Genomic DNA, 24,897 nt, shown 5'->3' with positions numbered 1-24,897 from the left:
CTGACAGCATTAATATACTGCATAAATCTCCCTAAAGAGTCAGGGATTGCAGGCAGAATTTTTTCTGTTTGAGTGTTAACTACTTGAATCTGGTTTCACATTAAAATCAAGATTAAGCCCCCTCCCTGCCTTTTATGTAATGATTTGTACTAATTGCTTTTTTATATTCTCTTGTTATTAAAAGCTCTGAATCATCCAGTTTTGGATTGCAAGGAGACAGGACTTAATTTCAGAAAGAGAAAAAAGGGAATAATCAAAATCAGACATTTTGATCTGGCAAACAGAGTTACCAAGCCAAGGAATGTACAGATTAAAAGTGTGCATTAGGATCAAAAAGGATGTGACCTATAAGTATCTCACACACACACATCACACAGACACATACATACATATATATATATATATATATATATATATATGATTATAGTATAATTTTTTTTCCAATTAGCATCTTAACGCAAAGACCCCACCAGAGGAGGATTTTAAACTAACTCACAGGGAAATATCTTTCCCATGAGGTGAACTTGATTGACTTTGACAAGATATCTGGTATCTCAGCCTCAGCTGACTGCTGACCTGTACTGCAGTCAAAACGTGGAACTAATTTCTTGTCACAGATCATTGCAAATACTAAGAAGAACCTGTTATTTCTCCCCAGAAATTTTAAATAAAACTGGGTCAAACCTGGATGGGAAATAGAGGCTAAACTTGGGGTAGTGCAAGAACTCCACTAGTGCATCAGCTAGAGTTTCCTCCAAAAACTTTGCCACAAGAAGCCAACAATTATTTTATAACAATCCTAGTTCCCAGTCTGTCCCAGGATAAAAATTTAGTAGATAAATTTAGATCTTCCTGAGTATTGAGGCTTTGCTCATTGGTGCTACATAAACTAAGGTGACAATTTTATATAATCTATCTGAAGAATAAATGCATTGTATTTGTATTTTTTGTGTTAAGTATATGGGAAATATTAAACACATCCAATTTTTGTATAATGTATGGTGTATATAGGTGGAATAGCAGATCCCAAAAGAAAGGTGTTTAGAAGAGAACACCTGTGTAGATGTTATAACTTGTCATTTTCATACATGATAGCTAACCATTTAAAAAAATGAACACATTATTGATCACATTTGTTATTTAATTTTAGTAGTTTTTTTGAGCCCTTAGATTTAACAAGCCAAATCTATGCATAGGTTTTATAAATTTTTGTGACATTGGTTTGGGCAACACAGGTAAATAGGTACAAGCACTGACAAATTCTTAATCTGAAATTAACATAATGCTATTCATGAGAGGAGTCAAACACTTGGATTTTTTTATAACTGGAATACAGATTTTGATAAACCTGGTAGTGCTCAGCAGGAAACCTTCTCTGGGTTACTGTTTTGTAGAGGAAGCATTCTTCATGTCATTATGGTTCTGTCCATCTGCTCTGCAGATTAAGCAGGGATGCATAATTAGGTGAAAAAACTAAAACAATTTCTTAACATTCACATTTGACATCTTGGCTTTCCTTGGAACAATGACTTGATTTCTGCCCAGCCCCTCCTCCCAGTTAATGACAGTAAGCTGATTAATGGAATGCCACTAACAGGAATTAGCTAAAATAGTCTTAGACAGAATTCAGTGTCTGAATGAAAGACCTGCATCTAAACTAATTTCCAAACAATCATAGTAAACATTTATAAACAATCACGTTTTGAAGAGTAAATGCTTTATGGGAATACCAAAATGTTATAATTCATTTGCTAAGAATGGATGAAACCAACAGAAGGAAGAAAATGAGGTCTGTTCAGCTTGGTCAAATTCATTAAGCTGAAGCAATGTCTTCCAAGTTGAGGTTTAACTTGAGAGGATCACTTAGATGTTTCCTGTATGCAATTGCACAGTACAGTTGGAGATTCCAAATTTAAGAGGTGATTAAGCAATTATGAAACTCTCTATACCCTGTGACAATTTTACCCTTCTCAATGGGATCTCTTTCTCTGTAGGCCCTACCTTGCTGCCTGTGCCATGGAACTCTCATTTTTCCAGGTGCTGCTGAGCTGAAATGCTCAACAAAGGGTGATCTCAGTGCACACCCCACCAATGCAGCTCCATATTCTGTGTCAGAAGCACAACAAAGGGCTGAGTCTGTCCAAGCAGGACAGTGCCAGGGAAATCTGTGCTTTGACTCCAGAATACTGGATATAAAATCCCATGCTTTTATAAATCAACCTGGAGGGTGCTGTGCTTCAAGCACTGCCTGTTTTAAATCAGCTTTAAGTTAACTCCAATTCAGCCAAGAATATCTCAGGACAAAACCTTTGAAGCCAGGCAGCTTTGAAGAGTTCTCTGGTGTGCTCCTCACTGGGTGGAATAAATAGGCTGATCTGGGGTTTTGTGAACCTCCCTTCCAGGCTTCTAAGAATGCAGGGATAGTTGCACTTCACAAAATACTGATGTCTGCAGAATTTTTACACCTGTCAAGAGACTGAGTTTGTCAGTCTGAACAATTTTTAAGATGATGAGACAGATTACAGGTAGCACAAAGTAAACCCACCAGTTCTGAGTCTGTTGGCATGTTATGAAAAGAGGGAGGTAAAATTAAAACCTGAGGAAGCTAAGAAATTCAACAAATTTAAGAGAGTTTAAAACACTGTGGACAATCAAAATAGGTTCGTGCATCAGCACATTGTATCTGTAATGCTACAAATGCAGAGTTAGAGGTTTTGTTTTATCATTAACCCCAGGTAGAGCTTATATTGATTGCAAATTGAGCTTGCAACAATTTTCAATAAAAGAATACCAGGTGCACAGAAAAGTTAAGACCTTGATTTTCCTGCAATTGCATATAAGGATTTTACTCACAATTACCATAGATAAGGATAAATAATATTTTAATGATTTCTAATTGATGTTTTATGTTCAAGTGTGCCATCTGCTGCTGTGTAATACTAAGGTTATATCTGCAGTAAATGTGACTTTTCCCCTTGTTTCACATAAGTCTTGGTCTCTGATCATTTATGCTGTGTTGCGATGATAGTTGACTCCAACTGCAGCACAGTTCACAAGATAATTCTTCCAAATGCCACTTGAGGCAGTTTTGGACTGTATGAAGTTTGTCCAGTCAGCTCAAGATATTTCTTCAAGATTTCAGACTCACCAACATATATGGATAAACACAAAGAGCCAAATAAATAATGTGTAGTGCCCATCTACTGTTATGGTGAAACAGAATGAAGGGATTTGAAGAAATCTTTCTCCTTCGTATTGTCCATTATCTCATCAGCCCTCTGCTTGATGTGATGGACAAACTGCTGAGAACTGACATTGAAATAGTAAGACTAGACCTTTGAAAAGGAAAAAGGACAAGAAGGATGGTGCTTGGTGGTGTGCTTGCCATAGGTGTTCTGAAGGCTTAAGAGCCTCATGGCCTCAAAAAGACAGGACAGGTCCATTGACACCTCCTTTGGCAGAGTGTGCCCTGAGCCATAGGGCAGGAGATGAGCTTTTGCTGAGGATTTCAGATGTGAGATCTCCTTGAACTCCTGGTGTTACTTTAGCACATCTGAAATTTCTGACTTTAACTCATTCTGCACTTTGGGTGAGAAGTCAGCATTAATCCATTCAAATGAATATATCTTGGTTTTGAGGATGGAGATTTTTCTGTTCTAATATATTAACCAAGCTCTTTCCCTTTTTTTAATCAGAAGGCAAATCAATTCCTTTAATCTCTATTTAATTGGAAGTTATGGAAAATGACATTTGACATGCATGAAATAAGGAGCAAAGTTTTCCAAAAGGAAAGGACTTCTTTTTGTACTTTGATCTCTGGTATTAATGCAATCTGAAATATTATTTCATGAATAGAAATTACAATGCATTACTTGATTAGGGTTTAATTGTATCCAGAATTAAATGGTAAAGTTGTTGAGTAGTTTTGAGGAATTCAATTTTAGATTTGTTCCAAGGTATTCTGCTAGGTTCAGGTGTTCCTGAGTTAAGGAATGCTTTTGAAATAATTCAGCATCTGCCCAAAGTGAAGCATTTCTTCTAGTACTGGTTAGCTGCTGTCACCAATTTTTGCTTCACAAAGCATTAGTCCTAGATAGATCAGCCTAAAATACTGGGCTTGAAATCCAGCTGCATAAATGAAAAAGATTTTCTTTAATATGTTAGACATTAAAAAGTGCATACAAATCCCAGCTGCTCATACTAACAGAGCCTTTGTGACAGAGCATGAGAATTTCAGCTTTGCTCCTGGGTAACTAAGTTAGCAGAGTGCCTGGCTGCCTAAAAATGTTCTCTTTATGAGCAAAATGAGAGCATGGAGTTGTATTGCAGTGACTGCCAGAGCTCTGTTTTTTGAGCTCTGCTCAAAGTAAAATTGCAAATATTAATCTCTGAGGTTTTTCAAAATGACACGTAGCAGAAAAATGTTGGCACCGATACCAGATGAATTTATATCTGCACTCTGAACTCTGGTGACTTGGAAACAACTGTCTGCTAATTGTATAGTTTTTAGCTGTAAAATACATTCAAATGTATTTGAAATTTATTTAAAATGTTTGCCCTGATCAGTTATTGCTAGAAAAATGCTTGACCTGTATGGTATAAGTCAGGTCTATGAAGCAAACTAATTTCTAAAGTAATAAAATAATTATGAGTGTACTTTAAAAAAAATTGAGCAAATACTACTTTTACAACATAAGGCCAGATGCCTATGCTTGAAAGAAGATGCAAAGGGCAGCATCCATTTGGACTAGGCAGAAATTCAGTCTGGGCAATGGGATGTGTTCTACTCATTAACTTTGGGGCTTCATTGCTGAAACTTCCAAAGACAGGGGACTCACTTTGGCAGAGTGGGTGTGGGTGATAAAACCCAAAACTTCACAGGCACTGTCCTTAAGAGAAGCCCCTGATGTGCCAAGGGTTGCTGAAAACTGCCCAGGAGAGTAGGCAGCTACAATGGCAGCATTGTGAAAGACTTCCCCATGTGAATATTGCAGAACTGAACAATGAAAGCTTGGGATCTCTTGAAGTAATGAAGCCAATCTTGCTGAATGGCTACTTCTCCAAAATACAGTTTTATTGGAAGAGGAAAAGAAATCCAAATCAAATGTGTTTTCAAGTTTTCTTTCTATTTTTGTAGCAAGTGTAATTGTAAGTTACTTTTCAGTACCTTAGTTCAATCAAAAAAGCATTCTAAAAGATGATACATAGGCTCTTTAAAAAGCTGCATGAGGAAGCTTTGTGAACTCATTTGTTTTGGTTACTTAGCAGGTTTGTTTACTTTAGTAAGTAAAAACTGGTGCTATAATAGGTCACCATGGAAGAGAAGGACCTTTGGGCCTTAACCTGCAAAGACTTAGAGCTTCTGCCTAACCATCCATAGGGTCCCCTTGCAGAAACTGAGATTATGATGTTTAATTAAAAGACAAGAAAAGAAAAAATAAAAGAAATAATTTTGAAAAATGTTTGTTCCCATGTTTAGTCGATTTATTCCAACAGAGATGTTAAGGAGAGGTGTCAAACTTGACTGTCAGTAGAGCTCAAAGCCTAATCACAAATTTCAGATACAACAACCCAATGGCATTCACAGAAAAGAAAACAGTTTTGCAATTAGATTGTTCTACAATAACATATGTAATTTTATTGTCTGCTGAATTTTCATGACTATAAAACATCTTAAGAGGAATCTAATGCAAAAGCCAGAATAATTCCTTTTCAAGAAGAGCTCTTTCTTAGAAGCTTCATGTCCAAATTATTTTTGTGAGTTATCAAAATGTCTTTTTCCACCTGAATCTTACACACAAAGCCAAATTTCCCTGTTTTAAAATATCTATTTTTCTGAATAGGCCTTCTTAGATCTGCATGGGTATATTTCACAAGTCCATCCTTTGATAGGTATGATGAGCTGGCTAAGAATAGCAAGTGGAAGAAATCTTTATGAAAAACCTTGTGTGAGCCTATAAAGAGTGTATTGGAAGCTCAGTAACTTCAACATCACTTTAAAACCTTTTAAATTTCATTCAGCCTTGATCTGGATATATAATTCATGTTCAGAAGTTTTCTTGGAATGTTTTCATGTTTCCATTGTGTTTCTAAAATTTGTTTTCAAATTTTCATTTTCCTAAAATTGTGTTCATGCTTTTTACACAGACTCATTCTCATTAATTTCTTTTTGAATTGATTTAAAATGTCTGATTGCATTTGACTGCTTTATTTCAGGAAAAAGTGTGGGAATTCTGTGTTACAAAAAGTAACATTGCTTCTACAGTTGATTTACAGATTTCTGTTTATTTTCTCAAATAATCATTCATGTAGACAGGATATAAATGAACTAAAATTCCTAAGATTTCAATGTACTTTGTGGTCATCATCTTAATTGGAGATCTGAAATTTAGTTCATGTTCTCAGCATTAATGATTTATTCCTATTATTGTTAATATTCCTTATTCTGTAATATTCCTGCAAGGAAAAAGCTTAGAACTGTTGCAGTGTTCCATTTATGTTTGATAATATTTCTGATCCAAATGCTAGTTTCACTCAGCATTTTGTTTTAGGGTTTGTGTTGGAAATGCAAAGTGAATGTGGCCAGTGCCTTCTTGCTCTCATTGTTCTTTGATTTCTGAAGGAATGCATAGCATGTTATCTAATCTGAATGATCAAATTCTCCTTTCTCTGACTTCATTGCTGTTAATATAGTGATCTACTCTATAAGATCATCTTATTTCTTGCAGATGAATGATGCAATGGGATTTGAATTGCCATGGGTGTATTTTGTCAGTCTCGTCATCTTTGGGTCATTTTTCGTACTAAATCTTGTTCTTGGTGTATTGAGCGGGTAAGCATACACCTTTTTCATCATGAAGGCAGAGTCCTGAATCCAGTTGCCATGAACACACAGGTTATCTCATCCAGGTGAGACTTCAGTTGGGATGACATCTTTTAATAAACCTCTATTTCTTCCTCCTCTAATTACAGCACAAAAAGTTTTCTTGTAGCTCTCCTATAAATAACATACAAACACCAAAATCAGAATTTAGACATACCAGTATATACTCTTCATGTCCTTTTGGCAAAGTTATAAAAAAGACAAAATGTTCTCATGCACTCATTTGGATGTTATTTCAATTAATCCTCTAAAGCCTCACATCTACAACAAAATTTGGGTAAGTAAATTTAAACAATTATTCATCCACTTTTTAAAGATCTGGATAGGCCATAAATTTTGTGTTGAACCTACGTGATCTGGCAGCTGCACAAAGGACTCTGCTGTTTAATGAATGACTGAATCATAACTTATTTCCTTGCGTTTTACAGGTAAATGATGCAATAGGATGTGAGTGGCCATGGATCTATTTTGTTAGTCTTATCATCCTTGGCTCATTTTTCGTACTTAACCTGGTTCTTGGTGTACTTAGTGGGTAAGCAGTTGAGTTAACATTGTGTATGCTACTGCTACTTGTAAGATGGCCTCTGCATTGACTCCAGCTTCTCAGCAATGGCTTTTTTGCATGCACTTGAGATTCTTATGTCATCCTACCAGTGTTTGCTCTTTGGACTGAACTGTGTGATTTGAGTGCCTGTATCTGTCTTGACATCACGTTCACCATGCTTGCCAAAAATATTCATTCACTGAGGCACTAATATCCTTATTCTATTATATTCCTGCAGAGAAAAAGATTTTGTGCACAGAGATGGGTGGTGCACCCATACAAATATCCTCTCCTACTGTTATATAAAAGTGCCTTTTTCTGAAAGACCCACTTCTGCTTTTCTTCAAATGGTCATAGTGCAATTGGAGTGTTATTTATGTTTAACAGTTGCATATTTTGCTCAAAATATGGCAAAATATTTTTAATAAGTGCTTTAAGACCTATCTTACAGAGTGTGGTTGCACTACCTCAACAGTGTTCAGTGGTTCCTGGGTTGTAGAGCTGTGAACTGCTGTGACAACCTGCACCAGGAGCTGGTAAATTCATCAATAGTAATGTATCAGTTTAATATAGCTGTCAGTGGGAGGTTGTCACAGCTTTTTGTTGGTTTGTGCACTCCAGGCTCCAACCAAGAAGTAAAGCCATTTCAGTTCTAGCTGTATAAGGTGCTTTAAAACTGTAGTTTATGGCAAGAGTTTGCCAGATTTTCTTTTTACAAAGTCCCCCTATGTGAAGTTACAGTCCTATTTCCTTTGCCATTTCCTGATTTCTAACACACTTGAGCTTGGGAAACTCCAGTCTATGGTAAAGATATTTTTTGATAAGTATATAAAAGATCCAGCTATCCTTCAAGTGCTGAAAAGAAAATTATTATGGTGTATGCATTAGGTTTTAGTTATACAGCAAACAATATTGTTCTGGCAATCTCAGGCAAGTTGTGCCATCTTTGTCAGCCAACAGAAACATTTCCCTTGTGTGGAAAGCAGCCTGACAGTGCAGGTGATGGTGCCATCAGGAGGCTGATAGTGTCTGCAGCCCTGTTCATGGTTTTCCCAACCTGTATCTGAAAGAAATGATAAAATGATTATTATATTCCTGGAAAGCAGATAAGCAAACAAGATTTCCAGGTGTTGATGTAACTTTGTTACAAGAGCACTTTGATTTGATGAGTGGTTTTACAAGGTGCTTTTAAAAATATTCAGCCATTTGTCTGTAATAGATTACAGTTGCACACAGGAAACCAGGGAAAGCATAGTTTTACCTGCTTTATAAAGCAAATGTTTAAAAGCAATATGGTAGTGCTAAAACAACTGCTGATTTTTAGATTTAACCTTGTCCTTCCAAGGATAAATGCGTAAATGTGTAAATTGTTGCAAAACTAAGGGCCCAGCTTTCAGCCACCCAGGAAAATGAAATAAGGACAAGGACAGATAAATGATGGTAGTTACAGTGTAATTTATTTCTTCTTTTGATGCTGTTACCTAACCTTGCTGTGTGACTGGCCTTTCCACTGAAGTCATTACAGGATTAGGCTCTCACAGTTCCTTCTCTGGCCCTTAAGAACATCACAAGCACCAATTAATTTTCTTCCTGTCCTGTGAAGATGTCTGGTAACAGATAATGAATATTCCTGTTTTTCCTTCCATGACTTGAATTGTTATTGGTTTCAGTCTTTTCTGTTTTTATAAAAAAATTACAGGGAAAGCAACACCAAATTTGGTGTTTTGTTGCACATATTGATTTCTTTCCCTGAAGTCATGGAAATTTAGACATACTCTCATGAATCAGCTTAACATTTGATTTAATAAGCTTAAAATACTGTGTGAAGTTTTCAACATTATGATGCATATATTTTTTGGAATATGGAGTAGTTTTTTAGCTGCCATTCCAATACAGGGAAGAGGTGTCCCCTTGTCCTTGGGTTCCTTCCTGCAGACAAGAAATCACCAGTGATTTCTAGGTTTTGTGATCCATAGAGCTCTAATGCTCCTCACAATCCTTTCTGGCTTCCCTTGGACTTTCAGTGCACAGAAATGGCAGTGAAAAGTGGGATGTGAAATCTCCTTATATTCATCAAGCCATTAATTGCTAAATTAATTTTTCTGCCATAGTCTCAGCCAGGGTCAATTGAGTGCTCAGGGTACTTGATGAATTGTCTGAATCCATGTTTGCCCTAAATACATGAAAGAGCCTTCCTAAAACTCCCATTTTTTGTTTTCTTTCTGAAGACAATGACATTGGAGGGCTGAGCCATGTGATGTATTAATATCACCAAGGACTGATATTGAAAGTACAAGGAGAAAGTCTAAGGAGATGCTCCTAAAAGATTCCAGTCATAGCAAACTGATGTTTGGTAGAGAAGTGAAGAGAATGTCCTGGCATGCTTGTTTGAAACTCTGGCAAACAAGGGCCAGTGTGGAATACTGTTACTCTGATTTATTTTAAGCAGTATATGACAATTGTATATAAATAATTTTCCCCATACTTTCTGTTTAGAGCTCCAAGTCTAAATTTTATGGATAAATTTGATGTACTAGTAAGATCCAATGGATGTTTTTCTGTTTCTTAGTAGAAAGATATTTTTCATTCCGAGCCAAGCATTGAATATATAACCCATAATTTTTTTTTGGTTTTATTTAAAAGTTATTAGCTTTTATGTTTTATATTCGTCAAACCATAACGTGAAAACTTGGTTTATGATAAATCCACAGATAAAGTTAAATTTTACTAAACCAATCAAATATCAAGAATGCAAATATTATGCCAACTTACTTGAAAAGCATGGCTCTGCATACAGATTTTGAAATTGGAATCTGAATGCTTAATACCTTTTCTGTATGAAAGTGTTACTTCCTTTATATCCGGTTGTGCCGTGTACATTTAATCTGTTTGCTGTTTTGGATCTGTTTGTTGTTGTAAAATATTCAGTTCCTCTCTTTGCACTCCTTTGTTATTCTGTGACTATCTGCCCCTTTGTAGTTCTGTAATGCCTCTTGTGCACTGCATGTTTGATGTATTTAGATACTGTAAAATGGATGGGAATGATGATTTGGCAGATCTTTTGTTTTACATCTAGCTCTTTCTGAAGGTGAGTATTTCCTGGTGATCCATGTCAGTCTTGCCTGCAGAAGGTGACATTCTTAAAAATGCAGTTCATATTTTAATATCAGTAGTGTAAATGAACAGAAACAATGTGTGTATGGAATCTGCATGTGGTAAATATTGTGATTTCTGCATGGAAGCTGACTGTGGAGGTTTTTTTGCAAAGTAATTCCATTGAATAACAAGGATGGAGAGAATTCATAGGCTTGAGTTAAATCAGCTTTTGCAAAAAACTCTAGAAAACTCCTTTTACTCTTACTTTTTTTTACTCTAGAAGTATTCACGTTACTCTAAAAGTGAATTCTCTGAAGGCATGAAACACTAGGAATAGAAACTGGAAGCTCAGGACAGCCTCCTCCAGATATTCCAGTGTGAAAGACCAGAGCCTAAATGGCTATTGGTGCAAAAGAGTGAGCTGAAATTGAAAGTTAGCAATTGTAAGGTTAAAGTTATTAGAAAGTTAACAAACAAAGATCAGGATGGAGATACTCATCCTTCCTTAAAGTGTAAAAAAATAAAAAAAAACAACCCAAGGAGTTAAAATAGGCATGTCAGTAATTCAGCAAGCATTAAACTGGTTTGCTATGAACAGAGGAAATAAATTATTTACCAAGAGGCATGGCTTTTAATGATGCATGATAATCTATTCCTGAAGATAGTCCTTATCATTAGGAGATGGGTTCTGCTGATGGCATTTTCTGCTCAAGGCATTAGTATTTCTTTGGGTAGCCATGGGAAAAAATAAAACCTTTCAAACACAGTTTAATAAATTTATAAGTTGAATTTATTGCCTTGCAAAAGGACATCAAAACATAGGCTTTGACATGTCCTTACATCCTCCTGCATGTGATCTTGCAGGTTACTAAGTGAATGTTAATGTTTTCCCCAGCAAAATTTGCAATGTATGTACAGAGTGATTCTAAAATCGAAGGGTGTGTGCTCATCCACCCCAATCTCCCAGCAGTATCTGTCTATTAATGTCATATAAATGATGTTGGTGCAGATAAGCTTATACACCTAAGAACTGTTGTCTACAATATATATGGAAAAAATCATAGAAAAAGACATTTGAATAATGATTCACCAAATAGAAAATGGCAGTAAACTGTCATCCATAGCCTTTCAGCAAAAGGAAAATGAACTGGTTCTGGCAGGGCTCCTTTTCACAGCAGCAGGAAGGCCTAGTGAAAAATAGAAAGTGAAAATTATTGCTGAAAATTTAACTCCTTCCCATAGATAAACTGAATATACATTGAAAACAAGGAGAGGGACTTCAGCTGTAGACCTCAGGAAGTTGAGGCAGGCTAGTTTAATTTCTGTGTCCTGGTGAAAGTAAAACTTTCCTTTAGAAAGCAAATGTTATATGTGATCAATCAGTTGACTATACTAACCATAATTAATCAGCAAATACTTCCAGCTCTATACAGCAGTAAATAACTGATTGCTTTAGACAGAAACCACTAAAGTCAGGTCAGGTCTGTAGTCTTGAGTAAGAGCTTGGAGGGAAACTGATTTTATTTCAGTCCTGTCTGAATTCACCACACCGAGGTTTTTTAGGGATGAGTGCTATGGGGTGCTGGCTGGGCAGCCCCTGGCAGGGAACAAGACAGGGCAGCTTCACAAAGCCCATGCAGAGGGCACAGGCTGGTGTCAGGGCATGGCAGCCTCTGCTCCGGGGCTCACACCTGCCCCTTCTTCTGCCAACAAATCCTGAGCGTCCTGGGCCAAATGGGGCTTGACCCAGGAGAGGAGGGGCACATCTTAATATGCAGATCTAATTAACAGTGGTCTGAAACAGCAAATCTCAGTTTTGGTGCTCTATCAAATGGTTCCCTGTCTGTCTGTTCCTACCAATGATGCCATGGCACTCCTGGGCACTCTGGCACAGTAAGGCTGGACAGGCCCTTGCTCCACACAGCTGTGGAATGCACATTTTGCCAATTGCTGACCACCTGCACAGAGACAGCCATGGGTAGGTAATACCAGTTTGCATTTCCCCATCAAGGACCCAATGCTCCTTGCTCAAGGGAAATTCCTGCAAGGACTTTTGGTTTTGCCATACAGTAATTCTAGTGTTCAGCCTGTGAGGTTTTTTCCCCCCTAAAAGAAGGGGTGACCATGATGTGTACAAATCTCCTGTATTTAAAGATGTGATGTTACTTAACCTTTTTATGTCTCTTCACATCTGTTACACTTTACACCCAGCTGTGAGCTGCTGTCCCTGCTTAGCTGTACACTTGAGGTAGTTTTAGTTCTCTGACTTCATTCTGCTGATTTGTTGGTTGGTATGGTTACCACAGTGTGAAACCTCTCCTGCAAGTCTGGTGCCCAGCACTGTACTCGTGTGAGTACATTTTTGTTATTATGTGACTGTTCTCTGTGAATAAATGAGTCTGGGATGTCTGGTTGGCAGTTCTACATATAGAATTAGCTTAACACTTTCCACATACCAGACCCTGTGTGCAGAGAGCTCTCTGTGCAGGAGATTCACTCTCCCTCCCACTGCATTTGCAATGACACAAAAGGGCAGGAATATGGCTAGCAAAGGATTTGTGTCCTGCTTTATCCTCTGATATCAAAAGCACCTGTTTGTTTCCCATCATCAATGCCTAGAGACACACAGGAATTTCAGCAACACTCATGCTGCTGTGCAGGCCCCCTGATGAAATGTCCCTGGCCTTTAGCATGGGAAAGCTTTCAGCTGGTAGGAGGCTGGTAGAGGTGTCTCTAGTTATTATATCTGTGAGTACACAGAGAGAAGGGAGAGTGTACCAAAAGCATTTCAACAAATTGCCTTCAGATTTTTGGTTAATATGACCCTGCCTGTAACTGAAGGTGTGACAACCAGGGAGATGTAATTGAGTCCCAGCAGGCACTCCCTGCTGCCACTTCCACCTTGTTGCATCAAGCCATTCCTGACTGATGCACACCAGCAGGGGTTATTTCACTCTGCTGAAGAAAGAAAAATCTGGCATGATTGCCCCAGACTATTGAAGCATGAATTCAAGCCCTGCATTTTATATGCTTCTGCCTCAACAACCATTGATGATGATGGTGTTGTGCCTGAACAGAGAAATGAGATCATCTTTCTGCTAGGAGACAAGGAATTTTTGGGCAACAGAAATAAACCCTGAATTTTATATAGTGGGTTAGTTATCACTAAAAGTAAATGAGATTATGTAAATTAGTCTCCATAAAATACTTTATTTTGCAAGTGATGTCTCTATTGTGCTGCAGATGCAGCACCTCCTGCCCAAAATACTTTCAAATATCAGATCCAGGTCGTTTTATCAAACCAGAATGAAATACGTGTTTCAAAGTTAGCTCTTAGCACAGGCATTTGTGAAACCAAATATTTACAGAGCTTAAGTCCACTTACTGCAATTAATGTGCAGTTTCTTGAGCCTGTCAGCTTCAGAGGCTGCTGGCCTGAGTGCTGGCTTGATGACAGGGAGGCCAGTTTAGGCCACCAGCCTGACCACGTCAGTCCCTGTGCTGCCTACAGAGCTGAAAGCTTTTCTTTTCTGCCCTGGACCCACCCTTCCCACTCCCCAGCCAGGAAATGCTGCACAAGCAGCTGTCTTAGTCCTCCTTCCAGGAGATCAGCCAATGTCTATGTATCTTTACCTAAATATTCAAGTATCTTTTTGTCCGGATGTCTTTGTCAGAAGCTTTAAAGAGCCAACATCTCTCCCTCTTCTCACCCCCATCATCTTTTTCAAATTACTTATTTCTTGGCCAAGAAAAAGAGATGCTTTTGTTTTGCCAACAGGAAATCCATTTCTTTCCGATTCTATTAAATTCTCCTTTCTTATCCATGGCATTCCCCTAAAAGAATCTGTACATATGTGTCTGAGGGAATGTCCCTTCATTTTGGATGTGATAGAAAAAAAATACCATAGAGCCAGATTCATCCCTCCCCTGAAGAAAATTGCTTTCTCATGTTTTATAGTTCCTTATAAACAGTCAAGTTTTAAAAATAAAATTGAAATTTTTAAATATCATGGAAATGAGCACCCTTGCATCTCCCCCTACTGATAAATGGCAGCAGCCTGTAGCAAGGCAGCATCTGACTTCTGTGCAGTACTAAAGGGAAAGGTCAGAATCAGCTGTGTATATAAAAACCAGGTTTAATTTTCTGCATGCAGCTGTTTTAATGTGAAGTCAAAGAGCAGTTCAGGCATGGGTGAAGTTCTGCTCAAAGTATCAGCCTTGCCAGCTGATTAATTAAAAAATTATTTTGTTCACTTCACTCTATATAATAACAGCAACTTTTGTTTTACTTCACCCTCACGCATCACATCTCCTTTGAATTAATGAGAAATACCTGAAGGACTTTAAATGAAAAACACATGAATACTTAGTAAAAGGCAGCAAGGCTTGCTACTTCTCATTTCCTCCTCTGCCATGATAGCTTTCTCCAGAGATCCTGCCTGTGGGAAGTGAGTCATGAGCATGCTGCCTCAATCAGGTGGAAAGGACAGGCTCTAATCCTCTCTCTGAGAGAAGCTTAAACCTGGCATTCCTTAACCCAAACAGTTTCTTATTGACTTGTGGAGTTACTCTGGTTATTTTTTAGAGTGATTATCTTTCAGGGAGATCTTTAGAGCTCTCTCTCTCTCACTGGCATTTTTGTGAGGAGGTGGCCTCTTGCAGGATCTGGTCCTGCTTGGGAGATGAAGGGTAGCAAATGCAAGCACTGGCATTCTTCAGCTTCATTACAGTGCCATCAGATGGAACAGGATGATCCCCATGTGCCAGGCTGAAATGCTGTTGAATTAAGTCCTCAGCTGTAAAAGATGAAGTGCCTGCCTCTTAGCATTTGCAGCAGAAAGCTGTGGAACTTCTGCAACATAACATTAAAAAACCTCCAGCATCTCCATAGTATGTAAACAGCTTAACACTTAAATTTACTGATGTCATCTAAATACTAAACTTTTTCTCTGACGTGTTTAAAGACTAAAACAGCTAGTGAAAATAAATAAGATGCCCCCTGGAGAGATTATGTCTTTGTAATTCTAAACAAACAGTGTATATCACCAAATTGTAATATTATTTTGAAAAATGGAGACTTTCTGTTATTCTATTCTGCTTTCTTAGGGCAATATTTTTATTGCTAATTGTTTGACTGTCTTAAAATATTTTTGTCTTATGTGAATTTTGTAATATTTTCCACTTGAGAAAGGGTATTATTGAGTGGTTCAATAAATTTCCCCTTAAGAGCATATTAGCTAGGGAATATCTTCAAGTGAAATTTTCCAATAAATGAAGGAGTTGCAAATTCATGGAAAATGAAATTGCTCTAGCCTTTTTTTAAAGTTTAACTTAAGCCCTGTTGTAAGATTAATGTGAGTAGCAATAGGACAAGGGGTAAACTGCTTAAACTGAATGAAGGCAGTTTATATCAATATTAGGAAGAAATTCTTCCCTGTGAGGGTGGTTAGGCCCTGGTAGACATTGCCCAGAGAAGCTGTGGCTGCCACATGCCTGAAAGTGTCCAAGGCCAGGCTGAACAGGGCTTGGAGCAACCTGGGGTAGTGGAAGAGGTCCCTGCCCACTGCAGGAACATGGAATGGGATGAGCTTTGAGGTCCCTCCCAACCCTTCAATGATTATCATGTTACTCAGAACAAGCTTAACCTTAAATACTGAATTGTGCGTACTTAGAATACAATCCAAAAGATCCTTGCCTGCCCCTAACACTACATATTGATACTCAGATAAACTGGAATGTGTTGGTCCTTGTAGCAGAGGGGGTTTCTCATTTGGAGCTGTGGATCACACCAAAAGTTGTAGTAATGTTGGCATGTGAGATGTTGGGGGGGAGCATATAGAGTACACTTGTTAGTTGTCTTGAGTCACATGTCATTCAGGAAATCTTAGATTTTTGGGGTAGTTCAGGTTGAAAAAGACCTTAGGAGGCCATTTTATTCAATCTCCTCATCAAAGAGCATGATTTCATTATTTCTATTATCATTCCATGACAATTCAGAGATTGATCCCAATCATGAACTAAACTGGATAGACAGTCCAATACATTGTCTTGGGACTGGGGCAGTGAGATAGAGGATTAAATTTCTGTTTCTGATCTGTGAGGACTTCTAGGTTCTGTTGCAGGGAGCAAATTTCCAACAGCACAGGAGCCTGTGTGTGATATTGTTAAGGGAGAGCCCAGTAGTGGGATTCTGTATGTTTGGACATGGCAAATGAACTGTGACCAGGAGAGGAAGGATTTTAGAACAGGCTTTTCTAAAACCAGAATTTTCTTTTCACTGAAACTTAATACTTAAATGTGAAATTGCTTCATTATTGCAAGCTAGTTTCTATTTGTAGATAAAAGAAATTTTGAGATATTTGTATAGAAGAACAGTAATTAAATGACAAGAATATACTCTTCCCTTATGGGAAGTGTCAAAAATACTGCTTAATTTTTGATTAAGTCATAAAAGCTCTGAAAGTTGGGATGTAAGGTGGTAGGGTCTTGCCATGACTTCTTTGCACCTCTGCCTTGTTTTCTAAGCAGCACCCCAATCTTTGGTGTATTTTCTATGTCACTGTGCTAATCTGAAGTGTCAAGACTGATTAAAATTCCAAAGAGTTTGTCAATCAGTGTTTTTTTTCTGCTTTATCTGCATTTGATAGAGAATTTTCCAAAGAAAGAGAAAAAGCCAAGGCCCGAGGAGACTTCCAGAAGCTACGTGAAAAACAGCAGCTTGAAGAGGACCTGAAGGGATATTTAGACTGGATTACCCAGGCAGAAGACATTGACCCTGAGAATGATGAAGAGGCTGATGAAGAAGGCAAGAGGAACAGTACGTATTCCTTCCTCTCTACTTCTGTGGGGGCACTTTGACTCCTCCTGGGGGTGTTGCACTGCAGGCAAGGCAGCCTGGCCAGTGCTTTCCCTTTCCCAGTTTGCAGAAGTGTTGGTTAGCAGAGCAATTGTCTGTCAATATGGAGATGCTGAGTCATGGAAGGTAATTTGGAATCTTACAACAAAATTCTGCTCGGGGTGTCCATGTATGAATCACTGTCTGCAGTCAGTCGCTACTGAGACTTATAAACCTTGCTTTATTTGTGTTCTGGAAAGAGTTAGTGCAGAGAAGCCATATGCCATCAAGTCTTATTGTAAATCCTTAGAATGTGTTTTCCTGTGGGTGCATGCAAGGAAAACAATAATGATATAAAGTGCTTAAAAATATGACCGAAGTTACAGTCAAGAAATAACCTTGTGCTAAAACTGAGGATGTTTTGTTGTTGTTGTTGAAGTAGGAAAACAACATTCTGTGTCTTTCTTTTTGATATTCAGAATACAATAGAGAACATTTTTTACTACCTGTCTTAACTGGGTGTGCAATAAATGAAATCTTGTGGGATTTTCACTTGACACTAACAAATATAATTTATGTTTATTTAACTGTTTATTTAACAGTAGGCTGTTAGAACCAGGTGATTTATCTGGTAGTTTGATATTGAAGTATGATAGACAGTATACTCTCTCTGTATTGCAGTGATAGTAGTAGTTTTTCAGAATCTTTGAGTTTCAGAATTTTATGAGTCCTTTAGTTCACAATAAAAGCAAAGTATGGGAGTATGGGACCGTGTTACTGACTGGAAGGACACTGCTTTTATGAGAGGCTGCAAGGGAAAGGGTGGGTTGGTGTTGATTCCTGCACCACTGGAAAGGAATAATTTATGTCTACTGGAAAATATGTTGCACAAATAGAATTTTTATCTAGAACAGAGCAAAAAAAGCCAGAATTCACAATACTTAGTTACTGATACTAATGTGTGGAAGGAGTGCATAAACTCTGGGCTTGAGTACTAGTATAAAATCTTAAGCCTGAGATGTAAAAGATGACACATTTAATGGAGTAAATACATTTGTATAAGGCTGCTGTGTAGAATTTTAGGTGATGCTGAGTTTGCAGAGAGTGTTGGATGACTGGCTTGTCAGCTGTGGTGCCAGTGGACTGGGTTTACAGGTGAAATCCCAGGAACCCTTTTTGTCCTGTTCAAATTGGATGTCTGTTAATAGGCTGCAAAAAACCCCCATTTGCTCTGGCATTCCTTAAACAGCTTTGAGGTCATACAGATAATATGCAAAATTACTTTGCATATCTACTGAGTTTGAAGGAACTTTTAAGTCTAAGCTGTTAACTTAGGCATAATTTTAGGCTAAGTTAAAGGTTGTAGAAGACCTGCAGAGTGAAAATAGAGGGACAGTAATTAAAAGAGCTTTAAGGGAAATACCAAGAATTTAATTTCAGGCAGACATATATGCTTTTGTGTGGAAATTTCCAGTGAATAGGCAATCTCCTAGCACTCCTGGATTTACGCACATGTCCTTAAATATGTGGCTTGGTAGTTCAATGTAAATATCATTTAAATAAATAAAAAAACTGCAACAGCCTGTAAAGGAGGAAGGGTTACCGAGTTGCCCCACCTCCTTGCATTTCAGATATTTTTAGGTAATAAATTTAGTTGAAATATATTGGTGATGTTTTTTTCTTGAGCCATCTTTGAAGCATGAAGTACAGCTGGGTCCCAAGATAGTCAAAATAATAATTTTCAGGCTTCTAGGCAACTGTGTCCCTGCTTTGAATATCTAAACCTCTGGATGATCCAGATTACTTCTGGTTTATGGAGATGGATGAACACCATGGTGCTCCTCAATGATGTAGAAGAGCTCTGGCTTTAGGATACACAAGATTTCTGTGGCAGGCAAAGGCAGAGATTTCAAAGATGGTTAAGTCAGTGATTAATAGTTTCTCACATAATTGTTTAAAATTGTAGTTGAGGTTCCTGCAATGCCCCCCCAGCATTTGAAAATTTCTAATCAGAGAAGTCATTAAGTAATTTATTTATAAATCCTATGCATTTGTATGTCTCTGTTGCTGATAATGGGCAGGTATTCAATGCTGCTGAATAACAGAATACCTTTTAATTACTAGAATTGTAAACATGCCTTTAGTGAAAGTTGCAAGTCTTTATTATTGATTATCCTGAAGCCAATGAAAAAAACCTTCCATTGCCTTCAAAGCACTGCGAATTTAGCTCAGAATGCGAGGAGCTGTGAGAGGTGAGGGTTTAGCTGTGACAGTTGTGCTGCCGGTGATGTCAGTCTGTTTTGCCTAACCTTGCCTGTGTTGTGTGTACGGACACGTTTTTGTTTTTTGCGTTGCGACTGCTGCCACCTCCCGCGTCACTGCTGGGATTACATGTGCTTCCCCAGGGCTTACACTGGCTGACTTAATGGAAGACAAGAAGAAAAGCAGACTTAGCTGCTTTGGCCGTTCTTCCAATAAACATGGTAAAACGTGCTCGGATTTGCAGTTGAACTTCTCTTTCGTGCCCATACTGCATTGGATGTGGTAGCTTTCGGGAGCACAGACTGTTTGCATTTCTCTGTAACCCAGGCACAGCCCTCCAGCATGGACCCCTCGTGCATGCAGACCTTCCTCCTGGTTGAAGTGCATGTTTGAAATAGAGGTGCTCTGCTCTACCTCCCTGAAACAGAGTGTTTAATCCATTCACATTTCCCCTGAAGTGTCTTTGTCTGTGGCTGCTCTTGAAGAATAGGTTTTCTTTTTCAGAAGTCAGGTAACCCAGATCAAAAGTCTATTTTAAATTTAGGCATGAAGAAAGTAATAAAAGTATTTTACGAGTTTTGTAATCCATCATAGTGTAAGCTTAGAACAGCATGATAATACTTACTATTTACTTTTGATACTTATGATGTAGAATCTAACAAAACACAACAAGCTTTTACTGTATGTCCTTTTGTTGTTGATGGTTTTGTTTCTGTAATTTGTTTTACTTTGCCCCACCCACAATGAAGATGGAGGTTTACAGTATGATAATTATTTTCAAATCTGCCTGTTTTAATACTGGCAAATGTCCTGTTTTGACATGAGCACAGTTGCAGTAGTTAGGAGATCCAGTTTTAGTGCTGTCTGCAACTAAGTTATTTGACCAACTGGATTTCTTGCTGTCCTAACAATTCCTATTGTGGCCCAGACTGAAGCTGATACTCTCATCCAGTTACTTTAGAGAATGCAGAATTCTAAGTCAGAAATTGCTGGGGCCTGTTTTGTACAAACACCGAGTCTGCCTGAAATTGTTTGTGCAGCTGTTACATGTAGATATTTACATATCACTGTCTGATAGCTCACTCAGCTCTGCCTGCTGAAATAGTTTTCCTATAAAAATTGTGAGAGACAGTAGCAATTTTACTTTGAACTAGCCCTTAAATGAGCAGATTCAGGTTCTGATGTCTGTGAGGACCAGCCTGGCACTGCCTGGCACCTGCTGTCCCCTGCTGGCAGTGGCTGCTGTGCCATGGCTGGTGCCTGACCTTGCAAGTCAGAGGCTTCCCAAACTCAGGGACACTGACTTGGATTCCTCTGCCTGGCAGGGCAAGTGCACCTTTTGTGAGTAGGGTTTTTCCAAAGTACAGATTAATGGCCTAAGTTTATTTCTTTCTGAGATGATTGTGCTGATCTGAGGAGTTGAAGCTTAGACTGTCTCTGGATTAGAAACCCCACAATAAATATTTTTCTTTGTATTCCCTCTACCTGTATGTCCATTAAAAGCAACATGTGTGTAGAACATTCCCAAGGTTCTCAGTGTCATCCTTCAGGCTACAAGTGGTTGGTTCAGTGATGCTACTATAACAAAACCCAATTTATTTGCTCTCTTTCCACTGCTATGCAGCCAGCCTTATATTGCTTTTCCATGGGCTGCCTATAAAAACAGAGAGCCCATAAGAATGATCTACAGCAACATTAAATCTGCACTATGAAAAAAGATATCTTGCTACACTATCATGGAGAACATCTTCCAAGCAGACTCTCCTTAAACTGAATTTACCCCAAGAAGTTTCACAGTCAGAAGAGATAGTGCCACTTCTTTCTGAAGTGTTTTCTGGGCATACAGCAGACTTGGGAAAATTTGAGATGAATTTGCAATGGTAATGTTGCCAATTTGGGGATTTTTTTTTCCCACTCAGTTTTCCCATTTGACTACCTCAAAGATTTGGTAAAAAGGATTCAGAACATTCATGTACTAATTTGAGAAAGAATTAGGAGAATTTTGGAACCAACAATTGAAGGAATTGGTTGGCTGTTACTAGCAAACAGAACATGTAATTTTTTGTAAGAGTGATCTAAAATGTTGCCAGTTTAATATAATGCCAAGATTCTCTGCAGTAGCCAATACTGATGAGCTGTGCAGATCACTCCACTCCTGCAGCACTTTTCCTTCAGCACAGTTAACCACAAGGCTGCCCAACGTGCACCAGTGTGAAAACGCACAGTTGAAGTTGATTCAGGTTAAGATTTTAATAATTTACATTAGAGAGGAAAACATTTCCAACATTAATACTTGAAACCACAATTCAGGAATTCAGGTTGTAATTTAGCCTGCTTCTGGATTCTACAGTGACGCTGAATTGTTGTATTTCAGGGTTATGGAATTTATTTCTCCCAACTCTAGCTGGCAAGGGCACACTGCTGATAGACAGTGGCTTGCTCTTCACTGTGCATTAGTTATGTTACATCCTGGAGTGGAGTTGGAAATCCCTGCTCCAAAGCCTGAAACTCCATAATAGAGTACCTTGTGAATACAATGGATTGTTTTTCTCATGTTATATTCTTATCCATAGAAGCAAAATGTAGTAGTTGATGTATTTCACCTGTTTTCTGTCCACTCAGGAAACTATTAAGCTGCATGCTGTATGGGTTGCTTATTTTGTCTAATGCAAGCATTCTTTTGTTTGAAACCAGTTAACTGATTTTGAGGAGATTATTAGATCTTAAAATCTAGATAATCTTTCCAGAAGAATGCCAGTAAAATAAGGGCAAAAGGTGAATAAAGGAAAGACACAAATTTGGCATCTTCCTTTCAATACTGGGTTGCCAGTTTACAGATCTCAGAGCTGACCCTGCTGAGATCAGTCTCTCAAAAGTCTCTCAAAATTGTGTGCTGTGTTTGCCTCGTGGACACCACCTGCCCTTATGGAGCTGTGGCCATGGAGCTGAGTTGTTTTGGGATCTGGCAGGTTGCTTGCATTAGCAGAGTGGATGTGGACATGCAGTGCTGCTCTTTTCTTCTGCCTAAAGACCTGATGACTTGCTGGCATTGCTGGAGCTGGACTTCCACACGGTGCCTTTCTCAGTACTTCTGTCGAGTTCCAATTTTGACATATAAATTACAGTATAATGGCAGCTGAGTTTCTAATGTGAATTGGTTCTTTTTTCCCTCTTCTGTTTGTAATACAGCACCTGCAAGTCACTGATGGAGATGCAGCAAGAGCCCTGTGGTGTCTGAAACACAGTAACATTCTGATGTATTTAATAATTAACAGAACTGACATTCCCTTCAGTAGGGACAAAGATATTCTTACTTTGTTTTTCTTCAAATAATTGTGTTCAAAAGGGGCTGGTATTTCTTATTGTGGGCTAACACATGAAGTCAGGGTAGACTTGAGTTAAAATTACAGTACTTCACTTTTACATGCACTTGCATTACTTGCATTAAATGTAGCTTTTTTGTCACTCAGTGGAGTGACACTTTATGAAGCATTGCATTCTAGGTACCTTTTCTTCCAGGGGACAGGAGGGTTGATAAATTTGAAATACAAGCGTGGGACACATTGCACATATGCAATAATCATGGAAGTAGGCCTAGTTGTGTTTTCCTGGCAGCTCTTAATGATATGTGAAACAAGACTTCAGCACTCTTATTTTACAAGTGCTGAAATGTTCATCATTAGGTGACTGTAATGCCATGTTTTCTAACAGCATTCAAGTCACATGGCACAAGGCAACCAGTTCAGTTCTTTACCAGACAGGGTATACTTATATATATTTATAGTTATTTCACAAGAAACTGGCATTTAAAAATAAATATTCTTAGTTCTAAAGCCCTGAGACTATGCTTGAAATAATTTTGTGATTCTTTTTTTCTTTAACCCTTTGAAATTTTAATAGTTGAATTTGAACATCAAAGAATGTTTTCTTTACTTTTGAGTGAAATTCCTTTTGAACTCTGACTGTAAGCAGTGAAGTTCTTACAGGACTAGAAAAATTCATTATTTTAAAACTGGTTTATAAAGGGAGGTATGATATTAGAATTGAGACACTTGCAGGTGCTAACGAGAGAGCTTTAATATATAAAGTCATTACAGAAATATTTTAAAAGAAACATCAGAACAGAAGAACCTTGTGAAAGAAGGTTTTGCTGTGCTTACTGCCTGAAGTGCTTTGTTTATTCAAACACCTGCATGGACATTTTGGATCTTTCTTTGTTATGCCACTCTGTTTAGCATTCCATATAACAGTGACTTGCTTATGGGGACAGATTCTCAGCAGTAGCTGAGTACCTGGCCTGCACAGACCTGCCAGTCTCCAGCTTGGATGGGACTGATGGGCACAGAAACCAAACCAGCCCTTCCCACTCCCCTCTGTCCTCGTGTCGCTGTTGAGGCACTGTAGAGGCTGTGCAGAGAGACTGTTCCTAACACTTCTCACTCTGTGCCTGATTTGTGCACAAATCAGAAAATTCAGGGTCTGATTCTTAAATCTCATATCATCAAATAGTGAGATCTCCCTATCAGAAGTTGGCAGTGTATTGCCCTGAGTGCTTTCAATTCACAGACATTGACTTAAACTCTTCCCAACAAACCAAACCAAATAAACCAGTCAAGCAAACCATCAAAACAGTAGAAGGCACACACCAGAATACCTTTAGAATGCTCTGTTTTTCTTTTGTTCTTGCTGTTTTACAGTAATTTCAGTGCATCTTGCACCTCTCTTATGTTTCCTACTTTAAATGGTATTTCTACTGTATAAACCAGCAACATTAATTTACCCTTTTCTTGTTCCTGAGGTTTTCCTTTCATGCTCACTTTGCAGACATGGAAGTAGTGCTCTCCCCTCAGAAGCACTGAGAACTTTGGCTGTTTATCATTTCCTAACATTTTTTGACATAAGGTGTTCTCCCTCTATATTTTAGCTGATTTGCAGACAAATGGTGATGACCCAGCTGAAAATGAGTTTTGTCTAAAAAAGCCATCAGCTCCAATCGCTAACCACTCAGTACTGATCCACTCTGTGTGCAGTAATTGACTCTGTGGCAAATGTACTTGTCCCCTTTTTATTAGTGGTAATTCTCATCATGCTTTGAAGGACCATTCTCCCATTCCCCTGCTCCTGCCTGCTGCTCACACAGTATCTGCAGGCACATTTACCTTCTGGCATCTTGCCTCAATAATTCACAATGTCAGTAAGAGCAAAGAGTGGTCAGCGTGACCACGGTGTGATTGTTCCTGCTTTCAGAAGTTTGATGATATTTCTTGGAATCAGTGA

At 38.3% G+C, this 24,897-nt stretch overlaps 1 protein-coding gene across 6 annotated transcripts in view; it reads left to right on the top strand.

Annotated features, from left to right (window-relative positions):
* Nucleotides 1-24,897, top strand: part of CACNA1D (calcium voltage-gated channel subunit alpha1 D) — a 168,902-nt gene that overhangs the window by 73,509 nt on the left and 70,496 nt on the right. For all 6 annotated transcript variants that reach the window (XM_071439778.1, XM_071439777.1, XM_071439776.1 and 3 more), the window contains exons 8-9: nt 7,312-7,415; nt 17,171-17,340. In XM_071439778.1, coding sequence (XP_071295879.1) covers nt 7,312-7,415; nt 17,171-17,340 — 274 coding nt within the window. The remainder of the gene's footprint in view (nt 1-7,311; nt 7,416-17,170; nt 17,341-24,897) is intronic.

This window comes from Agelaius tricolor, unplaced genomic scaffold (assembly GCF_023055355.1).
Source record: "Agelaius tricolor isolate 1412-34295 unplaced genomic scaffold, bAgeTri1.0.p SCAF_14, whole genome shotgun sequence".
NCBI classification, from domain to species: Eukaryota; Metazoa; Chordata; class Aves; order Passeriformes; family Icteridae; genus Agelaius; species Agelaius tricolor.
Note: the sequence above shows the minus strand (reverse complement) of the source record. Positions and strands in the feature narration are given on the sequence as shown.